Raw genomic sequence first — 21,656 nt, forward strand, 5'->3', positions numbered from 1 at the left:
TAATATAGAATCAAGTTTTATGTGTTCGTCTAATTTTTTTGATTATATTTATACTCTTAAGCATCAATTTGATATATATATCGTATTGAAAGCAACCAATCGGATATGTGATTTGAGTATTTTTAAAATTACATATACAATTTGGATAATAAGAAATTTAAACTATATGGTTTAGTAATTTGCTGATTGAACTACAACTAAAATATTTTCTATTCTTGCGCATGTTTGTTAAATCAGTCCTACAGTTACACAACCAAAGTATAGTGAATCATTGGTCATATCCGGGCCCTAACTTAAGTGCCCTGCAAACCTTGGTTTCACATGGAGAAACAGTAATTCGTTTGTCACATCTCTCTCTGACAGAGAAGTGAGATACGTATCCAGATTTTCTGTCATACATAGAACCCAATGAAAATTTATATTTTTGAGGATAATATGGATAATGAACTTGAAGCTCAGGATCACTCACCATCTCATCACTTAACCCCTCTTATTTTTAATCCTTCAACTCTTGTTGCTTTATCCATCCCAAAATAACACTTCAATATATTGGTAGTTTAAATAGTGTTGTTATACTGATTTGATCCAGTTCGCTTATCACTAAGCCAACAACAATTAGTAACGTTCCATTTTTATTGAATGAAATATAATCTATTTTACTTTTGAGAAGTTATGTTCATCACATTTCATTGAACTTCAATTCTTAGTACTCCTACACATACACACATATATATATATATTATAGCCCCTCCAAGAACTTCCAAACCCTACACCTCTCCTCTCCTCTCTCTCTCTCTCTCTCTCTCTCTGCATGTCTCCATTTGATCTAAACCAAGCTGCTACCGTCCCTGTATCAGATGGAGAAGACCAAGATCAAATTGCTGGACACCACCCTCCCCTCACACCACCAGTTGCCACCTCTTCTTGCTTCTGCCTCAACTTCTCAAGAAACCACCATGATCATGGAGTAGTAGAGCATGCCAGAGACCATTGCCTCAAGAATCAGATTCTGCAACAAGAGGTAATATTGCAGCTAGCTCATGATCATCATTCGCCATCACATCCCCAATTAACTTGTCTAATATGACAACAGCCCAGGGTTCACTCCATTCTAAACACCACTGATTTCTGCTATAAAGCCATCAGCAACATCAGCAGAGAGATCGAGCCATCTCAGTGCAAACCAATTAGAGGCAACATGAAACATTCGACTCGAGATCATAACAAAAGAAATATCAGCTTCGAGTCTTCAGGTGATCCAATCAGTATCAGAGCCTGCTCCAATTGCAACACCACAAAGACTCCTTTGTGGAGGAGTGGCCCTCACGGCCCCAAGGTAATTAAAACAATAATCAATCTTTAATCTCATTTTATTTTTATTTTTAAAAACAAGACTCGTTTTGAGTTTTTGTTTGTTTGCTTTTTGTTTTCTTGCAGTCTCTTTGCAATGCTTGTGGAATAAGACAGAGGAAGGTGAGGAGGGCCATGGAAGCTGCTGCTGTTACTGCTGCTGCTGCAGTGTGTAGGGTGAGAAAGGAGGAGAAGTCATGCAAAAGCATGGATCACAGCGCTGTGCCATTCAAGAAAAGGTACAAGTTTACCAGCTCAACCGAACAGAAGCAGCTGTTTATGGGTGAAGCAGTGATGCCATTGAAAGATGAGAGAGATGCTGCCAGATTGCTAATGGGGCTTTCATGTGGCCTAATCAGGGGCTGAGCATAAGAATTAGTTTGGATCATTTGAATGTTGGGATGTGGGAGAGGATAAATTTTTGTTTGATTCTGGGAGGAAGATCAGAGATAATTGAGAAGTGACAAGCTTGAGATAGATTCCTCCTCCACTTTATTGTGCTTATTATCTTTGTGCTTATTAATTCCTGAAGAATTACTTGATTGTGCATCCATGCAATGAAATTGAGGGTGCCGAACTGCCAACTAATACATTAATTAATTATAAAAGGTCTTGAAAGTTATTATCAATGTTTGAATTTTGAAAATCTTTGATCATCAAAAGTGTTGTCGAATATATGCTAACTCAAATCTCTTCATTAAATTCTCAATACTCTTAGAAAAAAATTCAATTAGATTTCATAACCAATTGGACACCTTTAAAAAATTGACCTCCGAGCTTAGGGCGGTAAACAAACCAAGCCGAGCCAAGATTCGAGGTGTTCATGGTAGCATAACATATATCTTCATGAATGTGAATATGCATATGTAAATTTAGTTATTGCATATGTTGGGTATACCCGATGCAGTGTGTACTTAACACATTTCACAAAACATGTAGCAGAAGTAAAAATACGATAATAAAATTATTTTATTATAACACACACCATACGCATACACGATACAATCACATAGACATAATTGTAAAATAAAAAATTAAGAATAATAATTATTCTAGGTGTACCTTATATATGATACGTAGGGGAAAATGCATCAATTTTAATGATGTCTATAAACCTCGCCTCTATTCGCATCCATACCGAGTTCTTCAAGACAATTCTGATGAGCAACAAGGTTCGTCTCCGATTGGTACTAACCAAACATGGAGGCGATGTGATCCAAGAGAAGGAAGATGAAGCAAAAGCTCGAGGAAGAAAAACTTCTTCCTTGGCTTCTTCCTCGAGCTTTTAATGGGCAGTAGTAGAGAGAGGAGAGGAGAGAGAGGGAGGCTGGATTTTCAAAACAAAACTCAGGAATAATGAATTCTTTATTAATTTTCTCTCTTCTATATCAATATATAAGTTTTCTTGATGAGTTGAACTAAAAAGTCTAAACCCGACCCAAATTTCTTAATCAAAATTTGACCCAATAACCTCTTGGTTTAATTCATAAACAAACTAACTTGGTTTAAACCAAATAGAATCTAACTCTTTCATAAGAGATGTGGCTCATCCGTATTTCCATTCCGACAAAATATCTTCCATATTTGCCCTTCATCTGGTCCAACCAAACATCTTATCTTTTGATCTGAAAATCAAATTGTCAAACTTGTTTATGTCTTTTAGATACTCGTAGTATGTATGACCTAATAGGTTCCCGATTTATCTTGATAATTCATAATTAACTATTTAATTATGGATCGATCATGAATGACATCTAGTAGTACATCATGATCCTCAATTAACTGAAAAATCACAGTTGATTTCAGAACTAATTATGAACTCTTTAGTAGCTATAGTGAGTCGTGCATTATTCCTTTCACTCGTCTTATATTCACTTGGTTTAGGACATGGTCCATGTGTCTATCCCCACTAGACTGACTACGTCACACCTAGCCCAAGTAATATTTCTTTGTCATGTGGATTCAAATTGCTCCTACATATGTCTAAGAGTCTTATACTCTTAGCATGTGATGTTTTGCAAAGACTTTGAGTAATCTTGATAAGTGGTCATAGGATATATGTCTCCTAGCAAGGAACGGTGAATCCTTTGTGGACTATCCAAACACCTTCGGATACTTCAACTTATACTCAATCATCCCGTGTTCACATCTCTTAGGAGATACGTTGCTTAAGATGTTAAATTATAAACCTCCATACTGAGGTGACTTTAATACCACAAGTCGAAGAAAACTTGAATTCAGCTGTAGTAAGTACTTCATAGACATATCCATATATGTAGAGAATCATATGAAGTCTTACAGCATGTCACTCCAATGAACTAGTTATGATAACTTGTATCCACGTTTAACTCTTGACATCTCAATGTCTTTAGCTAGTGAATAATAACTGCTTGATTAGACCAAAGAATATAACCTGTACTAGTCTTACAGAAGTGATGATGTCTAAATATATCAATTCATTGACTAGGGAATGTTTCAATACTTTCATTACACATGAAGAGACTCTCACTAGTTGTAATCTAAATACAAGTTCTCTTATGTTATGAATCATATTGCGGACATTCAGTAAATGAGTTTAAGATCATTCAGAGACATAAGTAAAGTACATTCAAATAGTGAATCTATATTTATAGAAATAAATAGTACAAACCATAAGATAATTGTCTTAGAACATCTCTCAAATATAACAACATATTCCTTAATGCCCAAGGTTTTGAATTGAATGATTTTCATAATATGATACTTAAAAGTAAAACATACTTTGGCTCATACATGTTAGCATAACATATATCTTTATGAATGTGAATATGCATATGTAAATTAAGTTATTGCATATTCCTTAATACCCAAGGTTTTGATCAAAATAATTTTCACAATATGATACTTAAAAGTAAAACATATCTTGGTTCATGATGACTTCAAGTATGAAGAAACTAGAACTCCTTAGACAATTGTGTTTCTCCCTCTTGACCTCTCTTCTTACTTAGCCTCTTTGATGGAACATAGACCTATGTATAAGTAGAGCGATGACCATTTTGTAACCTTTCATTTATATATTCCATAATGTATACATTCAATTGTCTTTTAATGCAATACGTTAATTCTCATATTGCATGAATAGGGTTGTAAATGAATCAAACGTTCATGAACAAGCTTGATGCTTAGCTTGTTAAAAGTTTATTTATGTTCGTTCAATATATACAAGATCGATTAAATAAACAAGCTTGAATAACTCGTTAAACTAAACAAACAAGTTTGAATATATGTGTTCAACTCATTAATGTTCGTGAACAATGTTCATGAGCAATATTCGTGAATCATGTTCATTAATAGAACTCTTATTAACATGCTAAATAAAGAAAAAACTTTTAAAATAAATAAATAAATTTAAATTATCAAGCTTAATAATCAATCAAACATGTAAAATTTACAAACAATCAAACAATTTTGAATTGAGAACTTGATAACATCTAAATGAACCAAGCTCAAACCAAACTTTAATTGAAAGCTCGATAACATCTAAACGAACCAAGCTCAAGCCAAACTCATCAAAAATAAACCAAGTTAAGCTTGAACAATAATTTAAAAGGCTTGGTTCATTTTAAACTCGACTTAGCTTGACTCAATTACCTTACAAACTTGAGCACCCAAAGCTTGGTTCGGCTTGACTTGTTTACATGCCCTATGCATAAATATGAGAATGATTTTTTTATTTTCCTTTAAATTCATTTGTATGAATATAAAGAGAATTTTCTCTTCATTGACCAATATAAATTTAGCATAATTAATAATAATTGTGACTATTTAATCATGTTGTTTAATTATTATAAAGTCAAGACATATGAGTCATTGAATAGTGAAATAAATTATATATATAAGCATTAATTAGAAATAAAGAATTATTACTAACAATTTAAGCTTGTTTGATAAGGTAACTGTCCCCTTGGGACGATGTTGTGGTTAAGACATGAGGTGTTACCACATTAGGTCATGGGATCGAAACTCGACACGTCCGAGCATGCCTTCTCTCATACCTTGGCTATTGCACTAATGACTAGTAGTCACCCATGATTTACCTCCTCTTGTTGGCCTAGCGATGGGTAAGCGAGGGCACTGGAGGTGAGCAAATCACCTTTTATCACATTGTTTGATAAGGTAACTGAGTCAAGCCAAGCTAAGCCTAAAATAAATCACGCTTTGAAATAATTGTTAAGCTTGACTTGATTTATTTTTTATGAACTTGAGCTTGATTCAAGTTTGGCTTGAGTTTGGTTTGTTTAGATGTTAATTGTTTAAAATTTTTGCTTATTTGATTGGTTTAATTCAAACTTCTTTATTTGTTTTAAAAGTTTATTTATTTAGCATATTGATAAATTTTATTAATGAACATGATTCATAAACATTGCTCACAAACATTATTCATAAATATTATTCACGAATATTAATCAACTGAATATATATGTCTTCAAACTTGTTGTTTAGTCGTTTAACGATTTGTTCAAGTTTGTTTATTTAATTAATCTTGTATGTATGAACGAATATAAATAAGCTTTTATCGAACCGAACACCAAACTTGTTACGAACATTCGGTTCATTTACCACTCTATTCATGCTTAATACAAAAATAAACTAATTGATCGGCCCTAGACCATATGCCCTACATGTACCTGACCCGTTTGACATCACTGCTTACAACCCACTTTGAAAAGCAACAGACAGTAGTAGCAGACAGCAGATAGTGGCAGAATTTTCAGAAGAAGCATAGATTGTTGGGCTCGCAGCCTCAACCAAACAAAAAAGACAAATTAAAGCAATCTAAATATAGATCTCTAGCGTTATCTGCTAAAAGTGGTGATATATAGAATTAATGAGAGATAAACTAAATTAACAATTTTTTTTTATAAAAATTACTTTCTAATTGTGATTCAAATAATTACATAGTTAGAAAATTATAATGAGCAAACCCGATATATATATATATATAACTTCTGCAAACTCATCATGCATATCATAATTTCAAATCAGGTGTTTTAGGTGTCGATCGAAACTAAAACTAAGTTAGCTAGCATATAGTCATAGTTCTAATCTCGTTTAGATGGATCAAAATGTATCATTCACAAAATATAACAGGGAGGACAAAGAAATAATTAAATTAATTAGATACCAAAAAAAAAAAAAACCTCCATGCATGCATATGAGAAGATTGGACCAAGACCTGCCTTGAACGGATGAATGAATGATAATAATTAATACATGCTGAGAGTTCTAAATGAATTTTTTTTATACTTTTAATATGCAACATCAATATTATAAAATTATTGATATGATGATAAAAGAAGGGGTTCATCTCATTCGAATGAAGTACGATTAACTATTAAAGTTAAGATAGTTGACATTAGGAAGTCAACGGATTCACCCATAGTTATCGAACAGAGGTCAATTACAATTACCATTCGGGGCAGACAATGTCCGATTTGTAAATGGCTTGTTCGAGCAAAATATTACAGTAAGATCGTCAGATGCACCGTACGAATCAAGAAATAATGAGACTGAAATGCTTGTCCGGTCGGACGGAGACAGTCTATTGAACCCAGTTATCGTAGGTGATCCTGTCCGAATCGTCGAACCAAAGGACGCTGGGCACGTGGCGCTCTCCTAGTCGCTGACGCAGGCCTCCAAAGCTTCCTGCGATCCTGCACAGAAGTCGGGCCGGGAAGGGGTTCCTGGCGGCGACCCTCCGACGCTCAAGTCAGGTAAGCGGACAGAAAAAGGGTGGCTCCGAAATGCGTAGAATGCCTACCTCCGGCGAAGGAAGAGGCTCTTTATATAGAGCGGTGAAAGAACTAATGCACGTCCACCGAGGTGCATACGTGTCCGCAGCCCATACCTCGGTATGTACCTGTCAGAGAGCTTACCTGACACCATACTGCTACAGTTCAATCATGTCTTCGATGGGACAACAGAACACCTTGTTGTCAGACTTAGAGTATGGCCTAACCATAGGACTTGACGGCTGTCAGAAGATGTTCCTATCCTTCACCCACCGCCCGCCCGGGACGTCCGTCCGGCCGACCGGCGCGAATAGCGTCGTCCGGATGGCCCTAATTCCCCGCGCCAGCCGGGCGGCGCACCCATTATGTCCTGCCTTCTCCTAGGCCTTCCGCTCGGTCATTATTCACTGTTTCATTGAGCGTCGGAACCCCGACCCCTGTCAGGGCGTCTTTCACTATCAGACGTGTACGAGCAGGCCGATCGGCCTGCCCTTTTGTCATACGTCCGGTCGGCTCACCCTTCTTCGACGGACCACCTGACCCTCTGACCTCCACGTGGCATTAACCCCTCGTTAGGAGGTCCCGGGCTCTTACCACCGGATCACTTGCCTTCCCCTCGAGTCTAGTCGAAGGAGGTGAAGTCCGACTGACTGGACTGCCGATCTGACTGAGCAATTGATTGCTGCATTGGGCCGATCGGCCAGGCGTAAGGATGTTCATCCGTTCGGCAGTATCTTGTCCATGCCTTGTGTTTTCTTGGCATCCATGTCCGATGCTCTCCCCTATCACCCATCATGTGCGCTGCGCACGGTAAGGGGAGTTCATTAAATGCGGCCAGTATCCTGCTGACACGTGGCGATCGTGCGTTTGTCAGCGTATGGCGGTGGCGTCACTTCCGATGGGACAGCCACCGTTTGAAATGAACGGCTGGATGATGACCTCGTTATCAACGACCTGGATCGGACGGTGGAGGTTGCTCCCGGGCGGCGATATAAAGCCCACGACTCCGTTTCCGCCGCATTGTTGGTTCCTCCTCCTCCGGCGCTCCTCTGCCCGTTTGTTTTCTCCGGCGACCTCGCCCCTCAACTCTTCGGCAACCCCAGGCCCCCGTCGATCATCTTTCTTGCTCGTAAGACCCTCTTTCTCGTTCCCAACGTTTTCTTCTCGCTGTTAATCGTTTCCTTCAGTCGGTTTTCCTCCATTCCTTGTTTGAACCTTCCCCTTTTGTCCCGCATTCCTGTCTTTCGATCATGACTAGTACTTCGCAGTCAACCGGCGGTGCTCCGGGTCTATGGTACTCGACCATGGAAAGTCGTTTTGACGAGGAGGACGCGTTGCGTCTCGCTTGGACTTACGACCTTCCTTCCGACCACCAAATAGTATTAGCCACACCAGCCGATCGGCCTCATGAACCGCCGATCGGCACAGTTCTTTTTTTCCGAGACCAATTTCTGGCCGGACTACGCTTCCCACCCCATGAATTTTTCCTGCAAGTCTGCAATTACTTCCGCATTCCGCTCGGCCAGGTAGTTCCCAACTCTATTAGGCTGCTGAGCGGAGTAATAGTTTTGTTCAAACTGAACGGCATCCCCTTAGATCCAAAAATCTTCCACTACTTTTACTATCCCAAGCAAGTCGAGTGGGGTACTTTTGTTTTTCAATCTAGGATAGGTTTCGTACTCTTCGATAACATGCCAAGCTCCAACAAACATTGGAAGGAGCATTTTTTCTATATACGTTTTCCCGAGCGGCCAACTTTTCGGACCAAGTGGCAGACGGCGATGCCGGCGCAACCGGAGCTCTGCAAATTTAGAGGCGACGCGGCCTACCTTCATGCAGCCGAACAGCTAGTTGGCCAGCGCTATCATATTGACAAACTACTCCTCCCGGGAGTAATGTACATATTCGGCTTGTCCTCTACCACAGCCGACCTGCCCTGCAGCATGAGTAAGTTCCCTTATCTTCCCGTTTGTTTTGTTCTAACTGATTTATTTTTTGCTTCTGCAGCTGAAGTCATGTGGCGCGCCAAAGCTACCGAGAAGCTCAAATTGAAGGCCGCCCAGATCGAGGCGGTGACGAACAAGGAGGCCGCCGAACGGGGCCTTTCTCCAGCTGATCCGGCCGGTGAAGAAGGTGAGGGGACACCAACTGTCCCCGAAGCTTCAGATGCCCCTGCCTTTCACGAGGAGGCAGCGGGTGACATAGAACCTCCTACCCAAGCCGAGGTGGAGGGCCGCTCGGCGGACGATGTTCCGCTAGTCACTCGGAAGCGCCGCCGGCCAGAATCTGCGTCTGCCTCCACTCCACTTAATGAGCCACCGCCCGAGCGGGGCACGGATGCTGCGATGCTGTCCGAGACGATTTCCCTCGAGAGTACTCCGACCCCTCATGGCTCTCCGAGGGCCAGCTCTGAGGTGCCACCATCCAGCCCTTCCAGAACTCTGCGCCGTATCAGGCGTTTGGGCGACCTCCCCTCCTCGTCCACCGGTAAGGCCGATGCCTCTCAGAGCGAGCCGAGCGGCTCGAATTTAATTAAGACCGTTCTGCGCGTCCCCTCAGAGAGATACATGGCTGCTGCTGATCGGCCCGTGGTCCCCGAGCAGCAGATCACCTTGACGGGCCACCTTGCAAAAGCTTGGGAGGACGCTCGGCGTCGCATAAAAGAGATGACTCCTGGGAAGCTCGGCGACAGCAACCTCCAACAGGCCACCGGGGTATGCCCTTCCTCTTTATTCGTGTAGTGGAATTAAGTTTTTAACCTATTCACCTTTGATCGTAGAACTGGGTGGAGCAGATTGCTATTAGCAATCGGTTGGCCGAGCTGGAGGATGAACTGAGAAAACTTAAAGCCGCCGGGGACAACCAGCAATCGACGGCCGCTCTGGAGAAGGCCAAGAAATCACTGGAAGCCGAACGGAAAAGGGCTTCCGATCTGGCGAGCAAGGTCGTCCGGCTTGAGGCGATGATCAAGCAACGAGATAAGGAGATCAAGACGGCGACCACCAGGAAGCTCCAGGCCATCGAGGATATGGACCGCATGAAGGTGGAGATCAGGGGGCTGGAACAACGGATCAAAGATTTGGATGCCCTGCTAGCCACCGAGAAAGAGAGCCGCTCGGCCGATCTCCAAAGATTTGATGGAGATTTGAAGGATCTTCAGGCCGCCAGCGACGCTGCCCACGCCGCGCTCAAAGAATATCAAGAGGGGGAGTTGGCTCGCTCCGAAGAAGGGAGGAAGGCGTTCCTCCGCTCGGAAGACTTCGGAGAGAAGTTTACCGACAAGATATCCCTAACTTTCGAGGAGGCGATCAAGGCGGCGGTGGGCTATCTGAAGACCAAAGGCCACCTGCCTGCCGAGCTGACCATCCCCCCCGAGGACCTCGCGAGCGTGATGGACTCCATCCCCGACGCTCTTTTTGATTTTGATGCGTGAGGAGCGTTTTCATGAACTTTTTTGTATTCCAGCCGTTCGGCCCAACTTTTTTGGTTCACCCCGTGCATAATAGATAATCTTTTCTATTCCTTCAACTTCTGTTTGGCAAGAAATTTTTCTATCGTCACGACTGAAGTGTTCTTTAAAACCCTTCTGCTCGGCACCACGCTCTACCAGACAAGTCGATTGTTTTTAATGTCTTTTATCATGCGTCTGAGCAGCCGCTCGGCGCTCTAACTAAGCCGCTCGGCGTTTACACGCTAATATCTTTTAACTTCTACTGACCAACTTTTGCTCTGTGCTTTACCCCCAAAGGGGTTTTCCGTACACATTTGATAAGCGAGCCGCTCAGCCGTACATTGGTCTTGACGACCAGGCTGTCGTTGATCGTATCATGTGAATGACTATCCGCTCGGAAGATTTATAGACGCCGGCTCGTCTCTCGATTTTTAACGTCGGAGCTCGACGGTCTTCCGCTCGGACGTTTATAGACATCGGTTCGTCTCTCGATATTTAACGTCGGAGCTCGACGGTCTTCCGCTCGGACGTTTATAGACGCCGGCTCGTCTCTCGATATTTAACGTCGGAGCTCGACGGTCTTCCGCTCGGACGTTTATAGACGTCGGCTCGTCTCTCGATATTTAACGTCGGAGCTCGACGGTCTTCCGCTCGGACGTTTATAGACGCCGGCTCGTCTCTCGATATTTAACGTCGGAGCTCGACGGTCTTCCGTTCGGACGTTTATAGACGCCGGCTCGTCTCTCGATATTTAACGTCGGAGCTCGACGGTCTTCCGCTCGGACGTTTATAGACGCCGGCTCGTCTCTCGATATTTAACGTCGGAGCTCGACGGCCTTCCGCTCGGACATTTATAGACGCCGGCTCGTCTCTCGATATTTAACGTCGGAGATATTTAACGTCGGAACTCGACGGCCTTCCGCTCGGACGTTTATAGACGCCGGCTCGTCTCTCGATATTTAACGTCGGAGCTCGACGGCCTTCCGCTCGGACGTTTATAGACGCCGGCTCGTCTCTCGATATTTAACGTCGGAGCTCGACGGCCCTCAAGGCTAATTTTAATATTGCCGATCGGCGGACCCATGGGCCATCCTTTGAATTAATTTTGATTCCTGCATTACAAGGACACGGGCAACTAACATATACAAAAATAATTTATATTCGTGCACCTTTCACCCCGCTTGATAAGGTTGGAGATGATTCACACTCCACGGTCGATCCAGCTGCCGCCCGTCTTCATCCTCCAAATAATATGCTCCCGATCGGAGCTTCTCAATAACCTTGAAGGGGCCCGCCCAGGGAGCTTCTGACTTGCCAACATCGCCGACCGGCTTGACTTTCTTCCAGACACGATCGCCGACCTGGAATGATCTGGGGATTACGCGGCGGTTGTAATTTTGCTTCATCCGTTGCCGATACGCCATTAGCCGAACGGACGCCTTGGCTCGCTCCTCGTCGACCAAATCCAGCTCCATGTTCCTCCGTTCGGCGTTGCCATCATCATAACTCTGAATCCGGATGGACTCGACGCCGACTTCGACCGGAATAACTGCCTCGCCACCATACACCAAATGGAATGGCGTGACGCCCGTCCCTTCCTTCGGAGTCGTCCGGATGGCCCACAAGACGCCCGGCACTTCATCAGGCCAACTTCCTCCCAAATGGTCGAGCCGAGCGCGCAGAATACGAAGAATTTCCCGATTGGCTACTTCGGCTTGACCGTTGCTTTGGGGATAAGCCACGGATGTGAAGTGTTGCTCGATGCCGTAGCTTTTGCACCACTCCTCTAGCGCCTTCCCTGTGAACTACCGCCCATTATCGGAAACCAATCGGCGAGGGATGCCGAACCGACAGATGATGTGTTGCCAGATGAATTTTTTGACCATCTGCTCGGTGATCTTTGCCAGCGGCTCGGCCTCCACCCACTTGGAAAAATAATCTACCGCCACTAGTAGAAATTTTCGCTGTCCGGTTGCCATAGGAAATGGGCCAACAATATCCATTCCCCACTGGTCGAACGGACACGAGACTGTAGATGCCTTCATTTCCTCGGCCGGTCGGTGGTAGAAGTTATGGTACTTCTGGCATGAAAGGCACGTCGACACGGTCCGAGCGGCGTCTGCTTGTAAAGTCGGCCAAAAGTACCCGGCCAGGAGGATCTTCTTGGCCAACGATCGTCCGCCCAGATGCCCTCCGCACGATCCTTGATGTACTTCTTGGAGGATGTAAGCCGAGTCCTCCAAGCTCACGTATTTCAATAACGGGCGTGAGAAAGCCTTTTTGTAAAGCTGATCGCCGATGAGTGTGAACCGACCGGCTCTTCTCCTTAGCAGCTGAGCTTCATACTCATTGGATGGTGTGGCGCCCGAGCGGAGGAACTCTATGATGGGTGTTCTCCAGTCGCTCGGAATCGTGAGGCCTGCCATCTGATCGACATGCGCCACCAACAATACTTTTTCAATTGGCTGCTGAATGGCGATCGGCGTTATTGAGCTAGCGAGCTTAGCTAACTCATCGGTCGCTTGATTTTCTGCTCTGGGTATCTTCTGAACAATAACTTCTCTAAAGTCGGCTTTGAGCTTTTCGAAGGCTTCAGCGTAGAGCTTGAGTCGAGCATTATTAATTTCGAAGGTACCAGAGAGCTGCTGAGCGACCAACTGTGAATCCGAGTGAAGCATTACCCGACCGGCTCCCACATGCCGGGCAGCCTGCAAGCCAGCTATGAGGGCCTCATATTCTGCTTCATTGTTGGTAGCTTTATAATCCATCCGGACGGATAAGTACATCTTTTCTTCTTGAGGGGAGAGCAACAATATTCCAATCCCGCTTCCGAGCCGAGTGGACGACCCATCCACATATATTCTCCACATAGCTTCCGGCTCCGGCCTTTGCACCTCAGTCACAAAATCGGCCAAGGATTGCGCTTTGATCGCCGAGCGGGGCTGGTATTGGATATCGAACTCACTTAATTCCGTCGTCCATTTGATGAGTCGTCCGGATGCCTCTGGATTTAGTAGGACACGTTTGAGCGGGCTATTGGTTTTAACAATGATCGTATGCGCCAGGAAGTATGGACGAAGGCGCCGAGCAGCCAGGATCAGAGCGAAAGCCAGCTTCTCGAACCCAGTATAGCGAGATTCGGCATCTTTTAAAATATGACTGAGGAAATATACAAGTTCTTCTCCGCTCGACCTCACTAAAGCTGAACCGATTGCATGCTCGGTTGAAGACAAGTACATGTGAAGTGGCTCACCCGCAGTCGGCTTGGCTAATATCGGGAGAGAGTTCAGAAATGCCTTCAAATCTTCGAACGCCCGGTCGCATTCTTCATCCCAGTAAAATTTTGTAGCTTTGCGTAAGATCTTGAAAAACGGAAGGCTCCGGTCGGCGGTTTTGGAGATGAACCTGGATAGAGCGGTGATCCGACCGGTCAAACGCTGCACTTCTCTTGTATTTCTTGGAGGCGGCATATCTTGTAGAGCTTTCACCTTGCTGGGATTTGCTTCGATGCCCCGCTCGGTCACTATGTACCCCAGAAAGCGCCCTCCTTTTGCTCCGAACAGGCACTTCTGGGGATTCAACTTGACCCCATATTTGCGCAGCGTTCGGAAGGTTTCCTCAATGTCCTTGAAGAGATCGGCCGCTCGGATGGACTTAATGAGAATGTCGTCCACATAAACTTCCAGATTCCGTCCGATCTGCTCTCTGAACACTTTATTCATCAAGCGCTGATATGTGGCCCCCGCATTCTTTAATCCGAACGGCATTACATTATAGCAATAAGTGCCGTCGGCCGTCACAAAGCTGACTTTTTCTTGATCTTCACGGGCGAGCGGCACTTGGTGATAGCCCTGGTAAGCGTTGAGCATACAGATTAATTCACATCCGGCCATAGAGTCCACCAGCTGATCTATCCGAGGCAGAGGATAAAAGTCTTTCAGGCAAGCTTTGTTGAGATCCCGAAAATCTATGCATACTCTCCACTTGTTGCCCGGCTTGGAGACCAATACTACGTTAGCCAACCAGCTCGGGAACTGTACCTCGCGGATATGGCCGGCCTCCAAGAGTTTCTCCACCTCCGCTCGGATGATAGCATTCTGCTCAGCGCTGAAATCCCTTTTTCTCTGCTTCACGGGTCGTGCGTCCGGTCGAACATGTAGTTCATGCTGCGCTATACTTGGTGAAATTCCGGGCAGCTCATGTGTCGACCATACGAAGACATCATGATTTCTTCGGAGGCTTTGGATCAACTCTTCTTTCTGCTTCTCTTCCAGATCGGACGCTATAAAGGTTGTGGCCTCCGATCGGGTTGGGTGAATCTGCACTTCCTCTTTTTCTTCATAAATTAAAGAGGTGACTTTTCGGTGATGGCGTTTACCTCGATCCGGGGCGCCTTCCGAGCGGAACAGGCTTCTGCTCGGACCATCTCTATGTAGCATCGCCTAGCGGCTAGCTGATCTCCTCGTACTTCTCCCATTTTGTCCTCTACGGGGAACTTGATCTTCTGATGGAAGGTTGAGACGACCGCTCGGAATTCGCTGAGCGCCGGTCGTCCCAGAATGACATTGTAGGACGAGGGAGAGTCGACCACCACAAAATTTGTTGTCCTTGTCCGTCTGAGCGGCTCTTCTCCCAACGAGGTGGCCAGCCGGATCTGTCCGACCGGCTGAACTTCGTTGCCAGTGAACCCATAGAGCGGAGTTGTCATGGGTAACAGCTCGGCTCGATCAATTTGCAACTGATCGAATGCTTTCCTGAAGATGATGTTGACCGAGCTTCCTGTATCTACAAAAACGCGGTGGATAGTATAATTCGCTATTACCGCTTTGATGAGCAGAGCGTCGTCGTGGGGCACTTCAACTCCTTCCAAGTCCCCTGGCCCGAAACTGATTTCCGGTCCGCTCGCCCGTTCTTGGCTGCAGCCAACGGCATGAATTTGGAGCTGCCGGACGCTCGCCTTTCTAGCTCGGTTGGTGTCTCCTCCGGTCGGCCCGCCAGCAATAACGTTGATCTCGCCTCGGGAAGTATTGCTTCTATTTTCCTCTTCCCGAGCGGTCGGTCGAGACCGTTCTCTGGACGCTCTGCGATCCTCCTGCCTTGGAGAACGACGTCGATCGGGCGTCTGTGGCTGTCGCCTATCAACTCGTGTCCGGTCGGCTTCATTAGGTCTCTGTCGCCTGTCGACTGATGGAGACCGTCGCCCGGCATTCCGGGGCACGGGATGAGCCACGAAGGGAAGACTTCGGCAATCCCTTGTGTTGTGCGTATCTGTCCGGTGGAAGGAGCAGAACATCGGGGTCCATTTCTTCTTCGGCTTGGGCCGGGCGGCAGATACCTCTTGCACATGAGACCTGGCGTGGGGGGATCGGATTGCTTCGGCCCTTGGTCCTCTAGGCGGCTGATGAGCGGCCTGCTGTTTCCGCTCGGCTGGAGGAGCCCGCTCGGCTGGAGTTTCCTTTTTCCTTGCCGCTTGTGCTTCTTCCACGTTAATGTATTCGTTCGCCCGGTGTAGCATGTGATCATAGTCTCGGGGCGGCTTTCGGATGAGCGATCGGAAGAAATCCCCATCCACTAGGCCTTGTGTGAAGGCATTCATCATGGTTTCCGAGGTGGCCGTTGGAATGTCCATCGCCACTTGGTTGAACCGCTGGATGTAAGCTCGAAGCGACTCACGGGCTTCTTGCTTGATGGCGAACAGGCTCACGCTCGTTTTTTGATAGTGCCGACTGCTTGCAAAATGATGGAGGAAGGCCGTTCGGAAGTCCATGAAGCTTGTGATGGACCCGTCCGGCAGCCTCCGGAACCACCGTTGAGCCGATCCCGAGAGAGTGGTGAGAAAAACTCGGCATTTTACTCCATCTGTGTACTGATGGAGAGTGGCTGTGTTATCGAACTTACCCAGATGATCATCTGGGTCGGTCGTCCCATTATACTCGCCGATCGTCGGAGGCACGTAGTGCTTTGGCAGAGGGTCTTGTAGAATGACCTCCGAAAATTGGCGATTGACCCGCTCGGGAGATGCGTCCGCTCGGGGGGCTTTCCCTTTTCTGTTGTCCCGTCTTGGTATTTCATCCGAAGATGATCCCCGTTCTCGATTAGTTGCTACAGCTTCAGGAGTGCGGAAGAGGGCCCGATGGAATGGTACTGTCGCTGGTGGTGCTTCCGCTCGGCCACCAGACGCTGATGTTGCTTGTTGTTCCGGACGCTCGGCTGTGACTTTCTGTTTTTGCTCCACAAGCTTGGCGGCCCTTATCTCGATCAGAGTGTCGAGTTCGTCGTTCGAAAGCGTCACCAGGTGTTGTCGTCCAGCCTCGTCCATTGTTTCCGCTCGGATACAAGAACGTTCCCACAGACGGCGCCAAATTGATCCTGTCCGAATCGTCGAACCAAAGGACGCTGGGCACGTGGCGCTCTCCTAGTCGCTGACGCAGGCCTCCAAAGCTTCCTGCGATCCTGCACAGAAGTCGGGCCGGGAAGGGGTTCCCGGCGGCGACCCTCCGACGCTCAAGTCAGGTAAGCGGACAGAAAAAGGGTGGCTCCGAAATGCGTAGAATGCCTACCTCCGGCGAAGGAAGAGGCTCTTTATATAGAGCGGTGAAAGAACTAATGCACGTCCACCGAGGCGCATACGTGTCCGCAGCCCATACCTCGGTATGTACCTGTCAGAGAGCTTACCTGACACCATACTACTACAGTTCAATCATGTCTTCGATGGGACAACAGAACACCTTGTTGTCAGACTTAGAGTATGGCCTAGCCATAGGACTTGACGGCTGTCAGAAGATGTTCCTATCCTTCGCCCACAGCCCGCCCGGGACGTCCGTCCGGCCGACCGGCGCGAATAGCGTCGTCCGGATGGCCCTAATTCCCCGCGCCAGCCGGGCGGCGCGCCCATTATGTCCTGCCTTCTCCTAGGCCTTCCGCTCGGTCATTATTCACTGTTTCATTGAGCGTCGGAACCCCGACCCCTGTCAGGGCGTCTTTCACTATCAGACGTGTACGAGCAGGCCGATCGGCCTGCCCTTTTGTCATACGTCCGGTCGGCTCACCCTTCTTCGACGGACCACCTGACCCTCTGACCTCCACGTGGCATTGACCCCTCGTTAGGGGGTCCCGGGCTCTTACCACCGGATCAGTAGGGAAGAGCAACCGAGGCCGATCGAATGGAGGGGTCCCCAGCTAAGCGGTTACCCTGCTCGGCCAAGCAGAGAGATCATTGACGTATCTCTTAATATCCTTTTCGCAGATAGTGCCACTAACACGAGGCATGATCAACAGGTGGATCGTACGACGAAAGCTTCCATTGTCTCATCAGGGATTTGCATGCCTTGTTAAGATATGGTGTCAGAAACACTTTTCTGATATGTTCTTTCATGGGATGATTGGGAAAGCGTGTCCGCTCCTTGGGGAGCATGTGCGTTGCCCACCAGGGGCACTATATAAAGGGGGTCCATGCATCAGCGGAGATATGCGTTATTCACTATTCACGCCTGCGTTTACTGTTGCTTTGCTTTCTTCCATTTTTCTGGTGACTGATTTGAGCATCGGAGGACCAATGCGCGGACCCCTTCCCTGACTTGGCACTGAAGATTCTTGTGTTGTAGAACAGAGCGAGGTCTACAAATAGTCAATGCAGAAATCATATCCCTAGTAAGTCTTCTTCACGATTTTCAGACATGATCAATTATATTAAAACATCTCTAATCATTAGGACATCTTTGATACAAGGTTTGTAAGGATTTAGTAGAATAAAAAAAAGTTGAATAAAAAAGTTTAAACCATTTTACATATGATTTGAGACTTGTAATTTAAGAATAGTAGTAAACAACTCAAATATGTTTTTTTTTTATTATTTTGAAATTAATATAATATGTATGAAGTAGTTTAAGAATAATAGTAAAAACTCAAATATGTTCTTTTATCTCTCTTTTATCTTGAAATTAATATAATGTGTATGAATTCATGTAACTCCATGTTATAAATTAGATTATAAAAAAAACCCACTTAAAATTCTAATCATTAGAGATGTCCAATAAAATTTTATAATATTGATGTAAACATATTAGAAGTATAAAAAAAACTTATTTAAAACTCTAACCATTAAAGATGTCTTTAAAGTTCTAAATGAATTTTTGATGATCTAATTTATAACATATAGTTATATAAATTCATGCATATTACATTAATTTTAAAATAAAAAATAAGTTTGATGGTTTTCACTATTAATCTTAAACTATAAACTTTAAACCAGTTTAATTTTTTTATTCAACTTTTTAAATGCTACAAAGTTCTCATCAACCGTCTCGTGGAGATACCCTTAATATTCCATCAAATAACGGCAAAGTATCTTTTCCACCAAGTCAATTTTCAACGCTTTAACGCCATTTGTACGTATATATATATATATATATATATATATATATATATAAAAGATCCATTTGGAAAACGACAGGTAAATTTAATGAACTACATATTTAAGTTTAATTATATGTGATCATATGGACAATGTTCCTATGGAAGGTATGACTATACATCACGACCAGATTCCCAAGAGAATATCCAAAAATAATTAAGCTTAAATAACCGTTCATTTATTGCTAAGGAAATAATTAATATTGACATATCGCCAGTTTGTCCTGTCGAACATCTGGCTAGCGGCAGAATCCGTGTCATGATCAACTTGTTTATTATTATATTTAATTAGTGGACTTATAATATTATAAGTTATTAATCTATTAAAATGATCTAATTTAAATTTATTAGATTTTAATTATTAAATGTATATTTTATACGTGTAAAATTTACCGTTCGATATCTATTATCATGTATAAATTCATAATAAATATCCATTATATAGAATTGGTCCATAAAAATTTAAAATTTAATTTTGGTTTTCCATTGACATAAAATTTTTCGGCACTGTCACCCACGTACCAGATCCAAAGTTGATCCATTCCCTTATCTATAAATAGACAGTATTGCATTTATCCCATTGTCTTTTGTACATATTTCCTGGTCCATAATAATTCGATAATTATTCGATCGATAGTTCATTAATTTACACTCAGAATATTCAATTGCTGATGCTCATCTGATAATAATGTAAATATTTGTTGGCCAGGTGATAAGATAGCTTTGGGATCATATCTCCAGTACTTCAGCTCCACAACTTAGCGTATCCCAATACTTGTGCACGAAGTGCTTCCCCCAATCGCTTTGTGCGGTGTAATGTGGCAAGTATTGTTTGAATTTCACTCCCTTGTTCATGGCAGAATCGCAAGATCTCCTCGTTTTGCCTCTCCAGCTCCTGCCACTCATCCGACGTGGAAGACCTCAGCAGCCCTATCGAGTAGAACATACTTGGAGTGTATATATATAGAACGTACTTGGAGTGTATATAGATCAAGGATCAGTCAATAGGAAAACATGTGGTGGTCAAAATCCACAGTCGGTTAAAAAGCAGAACACTGACTTGTAAGGTCCACATCCCTCGTCTGATAGGATAGGTTTCATATGAATACCACTCCTGTCTCAGGCTGGACTCACTCGAGACCCAGCTCACTCAAATCCGATTGCCCTTGTTGATCGTATAGATTCCTCATGGGTCGTCTTCCTAGAGTTGACTTGATTTTTTTACCTCTATCCCCACATCCTCAGTCAACCCTTTCGATCGGATAGATTCCATATGGATATCAACCCCTTTTTGGACCGGACTTACTAGGGACCTAGCTCCCTCAAGTTTGATCGACCTTGTCAATCAGATAGATTCCTCATGGGCCACCTTCCCAGAGTTGACTTTCTTTCCTTTGTCCCCACATCCCCGGTCAATCCTTCCAATCGGATAGATTTCATATGGACATGCCAAGCACCTTTTGGACCAAACTTACTAGGGACCCAGCTCCTCAAATCCGTTTGGCCTTGTTGATCGGATAGGTTTCTGGTTGGTCACCTTTCCAGAGCTGATTTGATTTTCTTGCCTCAGTCCCTACATCCCCGGTCTACCCTTCCAATCAGATAGGTTCCATATGGACACCAACCCCCTTTCGGATGATCAATTGATGGATAATGGATTTGTCCTCCTAATTGGAATTGAGTTTGGGTTTATGATGTAATCTTGCTTAAGTATTTTTTGTTTGTAAGAGTGATCAGGCTAATCAAGACAATTCTTACAAACAGAATTTAGATCTTAATTCTAATGTTCCTATTTATTAGCATAATAGGATTGTTTAAAAAAATTCACAAAATTGCAAACTCAGCTTCATCATCTGTTTATGAATATCTATCTTTGTTAATCATTCACTTTTGCTCCCTTGTATATTTCATCTGAGTAATCCAAATATAAAAGAAGAAACCCCTAAAATCGAACAATAATAATGCCAAAAAAACAAGAAGTTAAAAAATTTGAAGCTCATAACAGTGTGAAATTCAAGAAATCAATGGAATAAATATTTCTATTATAAAAAAGGGAGTTTGTTAATTCAAGTGATGTTACAACAATACCAAACAATCTTTTCTTAATGTAAATAATATTTTCTGATAAATTTTAATTTTTTTGGTTATATAATTTACAAGAAATTTACTAAACATCATTTTCCATACTTCATTCGATGGTAAGTTATTTCATTTTAAATTGTAATTCTCTCTATTCATAATATATTGTTTATACATGATTCTAAATGATGTATTTAATATAGAAAAAAATATATGTTGTCTTTATTGGATGTTATCCGGATATTTATGACACTTAGATAGAAGTATATAGACAATTTACTAGTTTTAATACAATAGCTACCGGTCCTTCAAGAGTAAAGAGGAGGCAAAAACAGCTTTTGAAGCACACTATGATAAAAATCTAGCACCTATCTCATTTACATCGAAAGAAAAAGAAAGTTCATGTGCAGCTTCAAATATAGTATCAAGTTCAAACTCAGAGAGAAAACTATCGAATACTGAAAATTTTAGAAAAGTGAATATTGGAAGAGATAAAGCAATAGTTCAATTCTCTACAAATTAGTGACGAAGAATAAATATGGTATTTGAAGTTATAGTGTTTATAGGTCTTCTGGCTTAAGCTCTTCCATAAT

At 43.8% G+C, this 21,656-nt stretch overlaps 1 protein-coding gene across 1 annotated transcript; it reads left to right on the forward strand.

The window, feature by feature from the left end:
• The first annotated feature begins 684 nt into the window (after positions 1-684).
• Positions 685-1,950, forward strand: LOC121994359 (transcriptional regulatory protein GAT1-like). Its single transcript, XM_042548424.1, has 3 exons — positions 685-1,021; positions 1,094-1,336; positions 1,438-1,950. The coding sequence occupies exons 1-3, from the start codon at positions 812-814 to the stop codon at positions 1,714-1,716; spliced, it is 732 nt and encodes a 243-aa protein (XP_042404358.1). The 5' UTR covers positions 685-811; the 3' UTR covers positions 1,717-1,950.
• Positions 1,951-21,656: the final 19,706 nt, after the last annotated feature.

Source organism: Zingiber officinale, chromosome 6A, assembly GCF_018446385.1.
Source record: "Zingiber officinale cultivar Zhangliang chromosome 6A, Zo_v1.1, whole genome shotgun sequence".
Taxonomy (NCBI): Eukaryota; Viridiplantae; Streptophyta; class Magnoliopsida; order Zingiberales; family Zingiberaceae; genus Zingiber; species Zingiber officinale.

Bases quoted from the DNA above. Each gene is read 5' to 3' on its own strand.
- LOC121994359 (XM_042548424.1), top strand. From the start codon at position 812: ATGTCTCCATTTGATCTAAACCAAGCTGCTACCGTCCCTGTATCAGAT. The intron at 1,022-1,093 runs GTAATATTGCAG...ATATGACAACAG, and splicing joins ATCAGATTCTGCAACAAGAG to CCCAGGGTTCACTCCATTCT. The intron at 1,337-1,437 runs GTAATTAAAACA...GTTTTCTTGCAG, and splicing joins GTGGCCCTCACGGCCCCAAG to TCTCTTTGCAATGCTTGTGG.